General features: G+C 33.8%; 1 protein-coding gene across 1 annotated transcript; it reads left to right on the top strand.

The window, feature by feature from the left end:
- The first annotated feature begins 12,544 nt into the window (after window positions 1–12,544).
- Window positions 12,545–13,485, top strand: LOC131070611 (endochitinase 4-like). Its single transcript, XM_058006190.2, has 3 exons — window positions 12,545–12,762; window positions 13,041–13,108; window positions 13,173–13,485. Exons 1-3 carry the CDS (start codon window positions 12,553–12,555, stop codon window positions 13,483–13,485), a joined length of 591 nt encoding a protein of 196 aa, XP_057862173.1. The 5' UTR covers window positions 12,545–12,552.
- Window positions 13,486–15,086: the final 1,601 nt, after the last annotated feature.

Raw genomic sequence — 15,086 nt, 5'->3', positions numbered from 1 at the left:
GAGAATCGAAAGCAATTTTGTGGATGCTTTGGAGGCAATTTTAATTATAGTAGTGGTGTGACTAAAGAGCACTATCTAGACTGCCATGGATTACACTTCTAAGCATTTCTTTCTACAAGAGAAATGACCGTACACTTGATTATTAGCTTTGAGACCATTTTGACTTTATATGTCACAATTAAAATTTTGTTAGGAAATATATAATTGTCTTCAATGCGTTAATCATCTATAAACAATAAATTTTGATACTAAATAAATTTGAATAAATTATTGAATTAAATTTGGAGAGAGAAAAATAATTTAATAATTTTAGGATTGATTACTTTCAATGTTTCAACTTTAGAGTTTGTTTAAATAATTATCATAAAATTTGACAAAATTGTCTACATTTTAGTTTAATTTAGATCTATGCACATGGAATCGAAATTCACAAATGTGTTATTGATCTACCACATCGACTTGAAGTTTTACTCATATGAATGAATAAATAGAAAACTATCTAGTGGCATTTGCTCGCTTTCATCATTTGAAATTACGATTTTGGTAAGGATTAATGGTGTTTACAAACACCTTTGGGTAATTTTCTAAATCGTAAAGGTCATGTTCTCCTTAGCCATACTCCTATTTCATCTAATTTAGGCAATGTAAAAAGATTATAAAAGATAGCAAGAAAGAATGTTATAGGCATACGGTGAGTCACAAGCATATAATAAAATATTGATTCCTATTTTAGATCATTGACCTAGATAACCCTTACATTTCGAAATTCCTCCAATTTTATTAGCATCGTTTCAAATGGAATAATGTTTTTTAAAAAATTCAACGCATCATAGAGGCCAATATGCATATACACTAGGTCAACTCTTGGTTCCTATGTGGAAAATTTGAAGTTTGAATTTAACATTTTAATGTTGATATTTGGAACCACGAAAGTGAGAAACCTAAAGTTTTAATACATTATGTTGATATAGGGTAATGAGTAATATATTTATGGATCAAGATAAATTTCTAGAATTGCTAATATTCCAATTATGAAAGGGTGATGGTATCATCTAAATTCATGTACAAAAATAAATCTCTTGTGATTAGTATTACATAAAATCTAATCAATTCAAACCAAAAATAAGAAATTTTTTTATGGATAAACAATTTGGACTATGACTATAAATCTTTATTTAGAAAGAAGAGATGAGAGGGAAGAGTGGAGTGAAGGTTTTAGGAGAAGGAGAAATTGCAAAGGAAGCAGAGGAGGGGGATGATGATGGCATGGATAATGGCGATGGCCCTTGGTTGCTTGTTCTTTCCCTATCCTCCTGTGGGGTTTTGGTGGAGGGGTTTAATAGATCTCATCCGGTTGGCATTATTTGTTGGTGGGTCATCTATTGTGGGCTCTTCGTTTTGGTTGTTTTGACCCTATCTTCGCCCAAGTTCCCTAGGTTGGAAGGGCGTTTGGCTTCTGATCTATGTTTCCTCTCTCTACTATATGGGGAGGTATTCCTCTGCATGTTCCTTTCTCTATTTTGGAGGGTTTTCATAGCGTCCCCTATTGTAGGTGTTGTATCTCTTCCTATCTTTTATTGTGGTTCTTGATGCAAAAGTGTTTATAGTTGGAAGGTTTTAGTTGGGACCCCTATCGATTGCATGACTATTCCTAAGAGGGTTCTCCTATGTATAAGCTTTTATGGGTCATTGGATAGTGTGGATAGGGAGAAAACCCCTTCTTGCCTATGTGTTGAGTGTTCTTTAAGGGATCATGATGGCGTTTACCCTGTTTCTATTGTGGGGAGCTTCTTTTCTCTTTGGTGCAGGTAGATGTTACTCATTATGTGCGTTGCTCCAATTTGGGGGATTGTCATGGTGTTCCCCTTTGTGGTTGTGGGATCTCAAATTTCTTTTTGTCGTGGTTCTAGTTTCATGTGGGCTAAGTTCTCTTCAAGGATTTGTGTCAATGCTTGACTTGGTTTTGATGTGTGGTGCTCTTTCATTGCATTAATTACTTTAGTGGATTAGTGGATACCTAGGGTTTGGCCTAAATCCTCATGGGCTTTTATGACTACTTCCCTAGATGATGGTAGAAGTTCTCCTCTATGTCCTACCTATTATGTTCTTTTCAGATTCAATTTTTGAAGTCATTTAATGTGGAGGAGCTCAATGTGTGGGGTTTCCTCTTGTTTTGTTGTTCTTCCTTTTGAATTTGGGTGCTCTCTTTGGGGGTTATTTTCTTTGTTTTTTAGATTTTGTTTCCTCTATTTTGGCTAAGGGTTTAGATATTCTTCCCCCTTGTAGAGATTTTACTAGTGATTGTGATGGCTGTATGGAGGGTTGTGATGAGGTCTATTTTCATGTTAAGCATTTGGCTTACTATTGTAAGGTTGCTAAGTTTGCTATTATAACTACTCCTATTGAGGTGGGGGCTGAAGTAAGGGATCCCTCCTAAGTGTGCAAGGTGGTCCCCTTGAGGAATATCTTGCTTGTTCCTCTGTTGACAATGTGCCTATATAAGTTGTACTAGTTGTTGTGTTTTTAAGGGTCACTATGGTTAATGGTACTTCTTTTAATGGACCTATTGTGGTGGTCCATGATTTGTTGTATGTAGGGATTTTTATAGGTGATTTTATATACACAAGGTTTATGGGTTCCTTGTGTTCTTTGTAGTTTCCTTCCTCGCTTGAGGAGGCCTTTGTTCAAGGTAGTCTTATTGATAAAAGTTTGTATGAAGCCTTTCAAAATCTGCTTCTTGTTGACTGTTTCCTTGGGGGCTTTGGCTCTAGAACTAAGGGTTTTTTCAAGAAGATGGTTCAAGGTTCGTTCCTAGACCCCTATGTTTTGATTATGTAATTTTGTTGGGTCGAGACCCTTGTTCTTATTGATTTGATGTTTTGACCAAAAGTTTTTTAAAAAAAAAGGGTCTGTCCTTTCTTGGTTTTGTGGTTTTAGTGGTCTCCCTACTTGTGATTTCTCCCTTTTGTGTGTCTGTGTGTTGGTTTTGACCAATTCAAGCCTCTCCTAGTTTTATCTAATCAGAACAATTTGTAGTATTATATTTTTGTCCCACTTTGGTTAGCATTGCAACTAACTAGGTAGATGGATGGAGTATTGCAACAAGTAGTTAAGATATAGATAAAATATTCATCAAACCTTTAAAAGGATATGAATCTACTAAAAGTATGTAGATTATTTTGGAATTCCCCATATAATGTGTTTTACATTGGTAACCTAGAAAATCAAGAAAATCCATGCAATTAACACCATCTATCATATTTATAAATAGTCACTAACTAGTATTTGCTTGAATATAATCTATCATAAAAAGAATAAAAGTTAAAAGATTTCAATAAAATAAAGGACATCATTACTCTAGCTACACAAAAAAGGGTTTTACTCGCAAGAGAATTCATGACAAGGAATTTGGCTATGTCAAAATATATTATATATAAAAGATTTGGTAAGGAAGATTTATTGTGTGTCATAAAATGATCATACTGTAAAAATTATATCATTAGAATGAAACTCATGTAAATATATTAGTAATATACATGATTTCACCTAATTTGCCTCATAAAAAAGATGCAAGGAATCAAATGTAATAAAAAGTGATAACATCTCCTAGCACATAATAAGCATATGGAAATTGTCAATGGTAATAGCCTATAAGCCATATAAAAATGTATTGAATATAATAAATAATAAACAATAAAGGATGGCTAATACTTTTGACAAATCCGCTAATCCACACAATGAACTATAAGAAAAAAAGAAAAGTCTTTAGAAATGTTTAGAGGATGCCATTACACTATACAAATTTTGTTTGAAGTGACCAATATTTTCAAAAGACATAAAGTATCAAATTAACTCTCTTGAGTCATAGATAGTTCAAATGACCAACATTTAGGATTGAGTAAAGGATAATGATGGTGATACAAGGGCACAACTACAAAATATACACTCTTAGTTGAGGCGACTTATAGACCAAAAGGAACAAATCAAAAGACAAATTAGTAATCTTAGGGGAGTTGTGAGTTTGAGGTTGCGATCTATAATTAGTATTTTGTATGAATTAGAAAATGTTGATCAAAAGATTAAGATGCCTGCTATAGTGGAAGAAGCTAAAGAATTACATGCTCAAGCTAAATGTCAAATACCTTTGCAAAGGTGCACTAGGATACTAATCTTGCCTAGTTAAAGGTAATATTCAAGAACATTCTACCTCTCAATTAATTAGACGCATTATTGTACAAATGGGATAATTTTGTTATCATATAGATATGGTAAGAATAAGAGTAAGTTAAATAGTGCCATCTTGGTTTTTATTAAGGCACTATGTGCATATCACTAGTGTTGAAAAACCTTTTGCTACATTATTTTTTGAGGTAACCAAGACTACCTATCAAGGGGAGTAGGTAGTGGATTTCTACTATCAAGGGGAGCATGTTTTTGTTCCAAATTCAAATGAAGACTTCTTACTCTTTGCCTTGATGTCAAAGGAGGAGAGAATACATTTTGTGATTAGTGTTGTCGTCAATGACAAAGGGGGAGATTGTTACAGATTTGGAGTAGTATGTTGTCATTTATTTCAAACTATTATGCATCTACACAAATACTCTAGTATGAATAAGGGGGATACAAGTGTAAATGTATGCTATTTACATGTTATCATAGTGCAGTTTAGCCTTGCAATAATGAGGGAGATGATGATTTAGCATTGTAGTGATGTGGAAGAAAATGATTAAATATTAACTACACATAGTTGTACCTTATCTTCTAAAAGCCATATTATGTATCAATATCTCTTTTATGAATCAATGTTTTGATGATTTCTATATTATATATAGTCAATTTTGATGTTAGAGAAAGATGTTGTAGTGTGTACACATATATGAAGTGATTTACAATGATCTACTATTATTTTTTTGTGATATACAATAGTAAGTTGCAAAATTATTTTCTAAGGAATTAACATTTTATCACCTATGGCAGGGACATAGTAATTTGGTTTGTATTATTTCACATAGAAAGATATTACCTTATTTTTTAGAGGTTAAGTTTGTAGAGATAAAAATAAGTTATATACAAAGTTTCAAGTCATTTGAAATCCTTTCCATAGATGATGTTAGAAATGACTATGTACCAGACTGTGTAAGGTGAAGTACAGGGACACAGAGATCAATCCAAAATGCTCCACATTTCACCATACTAAATGTCATGGTCACAAAATTTTAAGGACTGTGATCAAGGATGTCTAAGATAGGTTCTGCTCAAGTTCCAGATGATTTGATCAAGTGCAGGTTTAGTTTTCATAATGTTAAAGGGAAATAATTGAACTACTATTCTTTGTTTTCATCTAAACAAGTGGTTATGTACTAGCGCTAGTAAAAGGATGTGTATTTCAATTGTATGAGACTATGTAGAATATCCACATGTCTCATAAATGCTCAAGGTTTGATGCACATGAATTTTCTCCATGTTTTTAGTACAACATGTTGTCCTGTAATGTTTCTTTGAGTGACTAATGGTTAATGAGGAGACAAGACATGGTTTTCCTAATTTTACCATGTTTCTTTGTGTTAATACCACTTTGAGAGGTTGCATTGAGAATTTTTTGGGCCCATTTGAATCTTATTTTGAATTGGAACATGTTACCTCTATTGACATATTCTCTTTATGGCTAAATGGAAATACACTACACACTTCATTTACAGATGACCTAATTGATGTCTTCAAAACTTGTAGACAATATTTTCATGTGATTGACTAGTAAATTTAATATATGCCTCATCCACATGTTGTCATGAAACTTGTTAAACAGTTCAGATAACCGGAAGACAATTGAGAGGGGGGGGAGGTAAATTAGTTGTCACAGATTACCGGAGGCATTAGAAATTTAAAACAACAATATTGGAAGCCAAAATAATAATACCGAAATAATAGTTAATCCAATTAAGCATAAACAATAATCACAGAATAAAATCCATCCACACAACACCAAGATTTGTATGTGGAAAACATGATAAAGGGAAAAACCATGATGGGAAGCCTACCCACAATCAAATAATACTTCTAGAGTAAGTATCTGAATTACAATGAAGGCACTTGCACTTGCAAGAAGGCCAACAACCTAGAGCACACTAATCATCACAAAAGGAGTCTCATTGACTACATAGAAATCCCGACTACAATCTGGAGAAGTGTTGAACTACAAAAGATAGCATCTCCTATGCCAGAGTACAATTTTGGTTAAGCTCAATACAGAAGGACTAAATCCTCTTACACAAACCCAATTCGATCTCCAATGATCGACCAACTCCTCTGCTTGAGTGATATTACATTATTTGCACATTACATTACTTGACCATGACCTCTTACAATAACCATGACAATCTACAATGAGATCATACATCTTATATACAAACCCTCAACCATAAACAATCAGGTCAACCACCAGACAATAAACCAATTAAATAATTAAAAACCATGTCGATCTTAGACCAAAACAAATAATATCCAACACATAAGACATCCCAAAAATACAAAAATAGGTCCTATCCACACGTTACAGTAATGCCGGTCCATAACCTAGGTCAACCAGGACCAAGTATAGGTCCACACGCTTCAACAATGATCTCCAAATGCCAAGTCTCAAACATGATCGCCAACAACATCCTTAAACTCCATCAGAAGCTGCACCAACACCAATGATGCAATGCATCAAAGACCTCCACCAAAATCTCTGTTGGTGAAACCCTCGCCAGAACCAGAAACCAATCTTCATAGTAAGAAAGATAGCATCCAATCACTAGATGAAAACTAACTGACCAAATATGAGTATAAGCATTATGAACAAGTCAATTCCATCACCAAATTATACTGGAGTCAACTGGATCATGTCAGATCTAGGTTAACCAAAAACTACTCAACCTACCGAGGCCAGAATGGTGGTGGTAAAGCATCTAAATAGCTAGTGTTGACAACAATGACAAAAAATCAATGCAACACATAATCAATTCCACCAAATGGCGAACAAACTCCCCCTTTGGTATTGATGGAAACACTAGATATGAAAAACATCTAAGTATAAAAAATAAACCTGAGAAATATAAATTTAAACTTTTTGGTTTCTTTCATTGTAGTTAGCTCTCTTCTATTTTCTCAAAAATTTCATGAAACTAATTTCCTAGTACCACATATGTCTCCCATGATGAATTTCATAGACCAAAATAATGATGGTGGATTTTGTAAGCAATATATCAGAGTAAAAGGCTAGCATTGACAAGTTGAGAGATTTGATGAAAACATAATTATGAAAGCAATAGTTGAATAGTAACTTGTGAGATTACACATTCACCCCTTGGCATTTATCTATTTCAATTGAGGCTACACATTCTCAGAACTAGAGGAAACTTCTAGAGTGAGATGTTCTCAAAGCCACACATTCACCCCTTGCCATTTATATATTCACCACTCGGCATTTGCATTCACATTACATGTCTTAAATAAGTTGAGTCACATTATTGTACGTGGTCCTATATACTTAAAACCAGACATCACCTGCACACACGCACGAGGATGAGTGGAACTAGCTAAAAATGGCTAGACTATTTCTACTCTCCTACCCAACATGGATCACCTAGATAAAAATATCTAGGAGAAAGGTATCCATGTTCTTTCTCATCATTCTTCTCATGGATCATATAGAAAGGCACATTCGGTGTGTATCCATGCTCTCTCTTTCCTTCCTCACACAAACTCATATCTTTGCTATTGATAGTTCATGGATGATGTGTACTTTTTTCTTTTATGTGGTCGCTTGTGTTAGTCAGATGGAATTTTACAAGAGTGATATTAGTTGTTGCAACATTTTCATATATTGAGGTCTCTTCGACTAGTTGACTTGAGGTCTTGTCTTTGGTCTTTTATCTTTTGTTGTGTTTCTTTTTGTGTGTTTTTCCTTTGTTTGTCTTTTTTTTTGGTTTTGTTTTTTGTTTTTGTCTTGTTTTGTGTCCCCTTGCATATGATTGAGTGAGTTAAGATCCTATTATTGGGTTCTTGGTTCCTCAAAATTAGTGATGTCTTATACTCCTTGTGATTTTTCTCCTCATTCCTCTTATTCTTCATCTCTCTTTTGTCTACTTTACCATGATTATATACATAAGCTCACACTTCTTCTAAAGTGGGGGCTAAATGTAGCATCCTAAATTGTACTCACTTAAAATTTAGTCCACATTTTGGTCCCCAACCTTAGTGTTCATCTCCCCACACTTAACTGAGACCTGATTATGCTTGCATCATGCAAAAATGGCCATATCTTTATTTTATACATCATATTGCCCCTTTAGTTTGGTCCTAAAATAGGGTAGGACTAGGGTGTGGCACTTTGGTCATCACTAGGACCAAGGCGCCATGCTTTGGTCCTCCTTACTTGGGCCCCATTTTGAATCCTTTTTGCATTATCAAATTTGAGCAAGAAATCTCTCTCCGTGTTGGCTCATGTCAGAAAATTAGCATGTTTTTTGATGAGCACATATGCTTTCCCCTCCGATTTGGATATAGATACATGATACATAGATCATAAGAGAAGGGAAAATTTATAATCAAGCATTCAAGCATTGAATTATTCACCATCAACCATCTCTAGAGGCCTTCAAGGCTGCATTCTTCATTTGTCAATTTTGGAGCAACATTAAATCTTTCATATGCAAGGATTTGTGTGATTAGGTTTTTGTCATGTGCATGTCATTTCATACAACATATGCATGATTACATTAAAGAAGAAAAACATCATTATCAGTCATTGTAGATCTGAGGTATATCCTTCCATTATTTATTTCAGTATTTGCAATATTTCAATCAAGGTTCATTCCTAAACCAGGGTTTGACTAGGCAAGCCCCTGTTTCGAACCTATTTCCCCTTGTTTTTGTGTGTAGGAAATGGGTATGAAGCTATGATCTCCATAATCAAAATTATTTATAGAGACGTATCAACCCCTTTTGGTGTGCAAAAACTGTAGAGGATCAGAATGATGGGCATTTAAGTCCTGACATTGTTGGAGCTTTTTTGAGGACCGGATTCAAATCTTCTTATAATTCTCATATCTAGGTGTGTGTCTCAGTCCCGAATCTGTATCTCATTGTGTATGTGTTTGTATCTTTATTTTCAAGACTTTGCCCTAATTTCAGCAATTCAACTCACAAAATAGGGGGGACAAATCAACCCCTTGAATCCAATTACTATTTTCAATCCTTATCATTGCTTGTTTGTGACTAAATCTATTGGATTCAACCCTCTTTTGAATGTAATAGATCACTAAGCAAAAATTAGCAATTTTGATTCTCCTATGGTGTAAACCCTAATTTTTCACCCATTACACTTTGCAAATTCAACTTCTTTATTTCCATTGGGTAGGTGTGTTTTTCTCTAAGAAAACACTCCCTCTTTATTTCATACTTTCCTTACCTGGGCAACTTCCTCCTCTATCTTGCATGCACACTCACTCCTACCCTATGTACTCTTTATCTTCTACACCTACATTCTCTATTCTTTTTCTTGTCTTCTTTATTCTTCCACATGCCTCTTCACATCTCTTGCCTCTCAATATTTCCCTTTGTCTAAATTCCATTCTCCAATCTCTCACTCATCTTCACATTTCAATTCAGCGTTACCTTTTACAATTTGACATTTTTTTGGTTTTTAAAATCTACAATAAAAACTATTAATCCCTGCACAATTTTGTAAACTTTAAGTTTCCACCTATCCCCGTACCTTTTTCTCTTTGGATTTTCTAATTCTCTAACTCTTTTTTTTTCACCTCTATAGATGGTGTTTCAACTTCAATAGAAGGAATTGGAAACCAAAATTTCTAACTAAGAATTGGTGGTTCATCTTTGTTCATGCAAACTTTATCTATACTTAATGTGTGTGGTCTTAAATGTAACATGTATATTTGAATAGTAACTTGAGAGATTGATTTGACATATTATTGTCAACTAAAATTATTCTCAATTTTAAACTTTATTAAAGAATCATCATACATAAAAACATCTTTAAAAATTTATTTAAATTGTGTGGATCTCATTCTTCTTAGTTAGAAACCTATTTACACGAACTTTACAACTTTGAACAAACCATATCTAAAATATACTACTTAACACATTATTGTAAATTTTTTTAATCTAAAATATACTACATAAATACATTTATTATTACATTTAAATGTAAATAGTCTAAAACGTAGGTAAGCAATTTTGCCTTTTACAACTAGGCACGCGATGAATTTTATAGATGTAATTTGAGTGGCGCCTTTCATTTGGTCAATGGTTCGTCATTTGTCATTTAGGAAGTTTCTGCTTATCACACCCCGTGAATTTGAATGCTCAGACCTTGACATTGAAAGCTACATATACATGGATTTTAGCGTTAATGATAGTTAAGTTGATATTTGTAGGAGATATACAATTGAGGTTTGCTACTGCGGAACAACGCAAGCTTGTTGTCAGCACGACCCACCTACTTCTAATCCTACGCCTTCGCCTTCTGTCCCTGCCCCTTCTGGATCCATTCAATCCATTATCTCAACGAATTGCATCGTTGCAAAATACACGTGTATATTATCTCAACTCATTATTGTTAGATGTAAAATTTGGAGTTAAAATTTTCTCTGTCTAGATTTGTAACGATAAAATTGATAGTGGCAAGTCTTCATCCATTAATTTGATAAAGGTCAATGACAAAGATATATAAAGAGGAAGATCAATCTTTAAGAATGAGTGATGATCAAAGTAGGGTAGGATGATGTTATAACTTAAATTCATGTTAGATCATGTTATTTGTAGATTAGTTAATGTATAAAATATATTTTAATTAAATCCGGTTTAAGATAAGGGGAAAATGATATGGGTGTATCATTTTTATTATTATGCTTTGTCTGCAACTTGATTTACATTTCAATTAGTTATTTAGATATATAGAAAATTCAAATAAGTAATTAGTATAGAAATTAATTATTTTTTCAAATCTTCAAAAGAATATGAATCTACTAAAATCATATAGATTATTTTGGAATTCTATACATAATTAGTTTTGTATCTAAGAATCACAAAATACAACAGAACACATAATAAGTATCACCCACCCCATTTTCAAAATAAGCACTAACTAGAAATTGCCTGAAGAAAGGCCCTATCCAAAAAAATAAAAGGTAAAGAGGGGAAGATTAAGACAATTCACTTACTATAAATATTGGTAATGATTTTAACTAATAAAATAACATGCATCACAACTCCAACTACACAAAACAAGATCTTACTCTATAGACATTTCACATCATTATGTGGAAACATATTGTATATGTAACTTTTGGTAACGAAAATTTATTAGTTGTGATAAAATAATCATAATACTATAAACGTATCACTAGAATCAAATGAAAAAAATATCAATAGTTTCTATGATTTATCCCAATTTATTCCATACAAATGTAAGAAATATCAATGATAATATCGTGTAAATAATAGAAAGATGCATCCAATACATATTCCAAAATAATATAATTTACTAATCCAATAGATTATATAATTAGATAAACATGTAAGTACATAAGATAAAGCATAATGATATGCATAGCATCTTTGCATATTAATGCAAGAAATCACCTACATAAATTAATTGTTTAAGTTTAGTAATCTCTTGCCATGTAAGATGTAAACACTAATAATGACATCATGTAAAAATGGTTATATAAAGTCTTTTTTAAGGTTGAGTTCTAAAACGGTTATGTTACTAAGGTCACTTGTAGTAAGATATATGCTAATGAATTTAGCAAAAACAAAAGATATGATAATAGGAAAAATAATCTAAATAATTCAATATTTGGTTCTTCTATCAACAAACCTATAATCAAGAATAATAAATATGTAAATTAATAACATAACTAATTTTTTTGTCATTTTTTATATTTAGATTGAGTAAAAGAAAAACAATCATTTTAAACTAGGAACTAATAATTAAGAGTCCCAACAAAATAGTAAATTCAACTCATAATCATTCTCTAACATTTATACTCTCATGATTAACACAAACAACAAAAACAAAAAAAATAAAAAAATTCCTTCCAATAAGATTTCTCTAATCAGCTTTTATATGTTAATACATTGTCCAATACATTATCTTTCATCTTATCAAGTGTTACTATAAATTATCTAGCTAAATGCAATAACTAATGGCTAAACACTTATGGTATCATTAATACTCATATATCTCTCTATCTGACCTCAAGCATGTTACATTATTCACCCCTGGCTTTGCTTCGCATGGTGCAATATATAGTAAATCCTAAATATCTCTGTGTGTCCATGAAATTTGATTACAATAGCCGCCTCTAAGTCAGCAAACGATAAAGGATTTAGCCAATATCTGATGCGTGTCACTACTAACTTTAGTTGAATGCACACATAATGCAAAATCAAACCACAACCACAGTAAGCTTGCTCTCGACCTATAAATACCACACCCATTGCACATAATTTGCAAATCAAACCGACTGAAAGAAGATTTCAGCCATGGCGACCTATGCGAAGATTTTAGTGCTAATGATAGCTACTCTGCTATTTGTAGGAGAGATACAATTTAGCTCCTCACATAATTGTGGGTGTGCCCAAGGACTGTGCTGCAGCAAATTTGTCTACTGCGGAACCAGTCAAGCTTATTGTGGGTCGGGTTGTCAGCAGGGCCCATGTACTTCTAATCATACGCCTTCGCCATCCCCTTCTGTCCCTGCGCCCTCCGGATCCATTGAATCCATTATCACCCGGGACTTCTTCAACCGGATCAAATCTGGAATAACTGCTTCTTGCAAGGGAAATAACTTCTACACATACAATGGCTTTACCAGCGCAGCTAAGAGACTGGAAGTATTTCAAAAATGATTCTCTCTATTTGTATACTGAAACCCTATTGACATCGTTGCTTGCTAATAGTGAAACACTAATCTGTTTTATATACAGATCTGTGCTATGTGGAAGAGATTGCAAAAGCCACGTATTGCAAGTCTTCAACGGAATATCCTTGTGCGAGTGGAAAGCAATACTATGGACGGGGTCCTCTTCAGCTGACCGGGTAACATTATCTACCTATAGGACCACTAAACATTCTTAATATTTATTATAAGCACTAACACAAGTGTTTGTTTGTTTCATACGAATTACAATTACGGAGAAGCGGGAAAATATTTCGGACTTCCGCTGCTGAATAATCCAGATTTGGTTGCCCAGCAACCAGACGTTGCTTTCAAGACTTCACTTTGGTTTTGGATGATCAACAGCAACTGTCACAACGCCATGACTTCCACCGGCGGATTTGCTGACACGATAAAAGCCATCAATGGTGGAGAATGCGATGGTGGAAATCCATCGGCTGTGCAGAGTCGAGTGAGTTCGTATCAGAAATTCTGTGGATGGTCGGGTGTCGCCACCGGTCCCAGCCTCTCTTGTTAGTGGCAATCATTTATAAATTTATAAATAAAAAAATAAAAAATAAAGGTTGTGGGGCACAACAAGGGCACGGACAAGGTCGCTCATATGTCTGTACACCTGCAATCATCTGTAACCTACTAAGGTCTCTTCACGTTATCATGATAGTATAGCCCATGAGTCATCTTAAGTGAGAATCGAAAGCAATTTTGTGGATGCTTTGGAGGCCATTTTAATTATAGAAGTGGCGCGACTAGAGAGCACTATCTAGATTGCCATGGATTACACTTCCAAGCATTTCTTTCTACGAGAGAACTCGGGTACCTTTGATTATTAGCTTTGAGACAATTTTTCTTTTTCCTATACCACAATTAGAATTTTGTTAGGTAATATATAAGTATGTCCAAGAATATAAATTTTCGTATTCAATAAATTCAAATAAAATATTTAACTAGATTTGGAGATAGAAAAATAATTTTACAATTGTAGGATTGATTAATTTCAATGTTGTTAATTATGGGTAGCTTGGACAACTGTTCGTCCTTACCCAGAAATAACAGTATTAGTTATGGGTAGTTTTGGACAGCTGTTTGTCCTGACCTAGAATTAGAAAATGGTTGTTTTTGTCAAACAAGTATTGTTAGGATAAAAACAATTGTTATTTAATAGTGGCTCTTTTTAGGTGACACCTCATAGCCAGAATTACTTATTGGTTATTGAGTTGTCTTAATCTCAGCCGTTGGTTTGAATTAATCTCGGCCGTTGGTTTTCCAACAGAGTAGTATAAAAAGGGGTCATGGGTCATTTGGAAAGTATGAAGTCCTGAGAAGAATTTGCAGTGATAGCAAATAGTCTTGCAGTGTTAGCAAGAGGCGCAGTGATAGCGTTGATATAGTAGTAAAGGATATCAGTAGGAGATATTAGGAGTTTGTCAGAGTTCTGCCAATAAGAGGGAAGGAATTCTTTTGTAATTCTTATATTGCTGAAGATTAATATATTTTCCATCTGTAGAACTAGTTTTCCCTTAGGAGTTTTTCCAGGGACAATTGTCCAAAAATATTGTGTCCTTGTGTTGCTTATTTCTTTCCGTATTTTTAGTGAAGTTGCAGTTGTGTTATTTTTCGATATTTAGCTATAAATTTATTTTCAGCAGTTAAATAATTTTTATGGGATAGGAGATTAATAATCAGTGACTGCAATAGAATTTTTACATGGTATCAGAGCTTTGTTGAGGGTAGAAAAGGTTTACCCTAAGCAAAGGAAAGAAATTTGAGTTTGACCTCTTTCGAGTTATTGTTTTCCTTTATTTCTTTGAGATGGCCTCAGTAGGTTTGAGAGATCAGAACAGATTGGATGGTGCCTCAAATTTTGGTGTGTGGAAAGCCAGAATTTCTTTATTGCTGGAAGAGAATGGTATCAAGGAATATGTTACCAGTACTGTAGCTATACCTACAGATCCAGTACAGCTTGCAACATACAAGAAGGATGATGCCAAGGCAAGGAGGATAATCCTTGATGGTGTCAAGGACCATGTTGTTCCACATATTGCAGAGTTAGATACAACGAAGAAGATGTGGGACGCCATTCTGAATCTGTACCAGAATGCTACCACTAACCGGAAGCTT

Source organism: Cryptomeria japonica, chromosome 1 (genome assembly GCF_030272615.1).
Source record: "Cryptomeria japonica chromosome 1, Sugi_1.0, whole genome shotgun sequence".
NCBI classification, from domain to species: domain Eukaryota; kingdom Viridiplantae; phylum Streptophyta; class Pinopsida; order Cupressales; family Cupressaceae; genus Cryptomeria; species Cryptomeria japonica.
The sequence above is the reverse complement of the archived record's forward strand: the minus strand, read 5'-3'. Positions and strand labels throughout refer to the sequence as shown.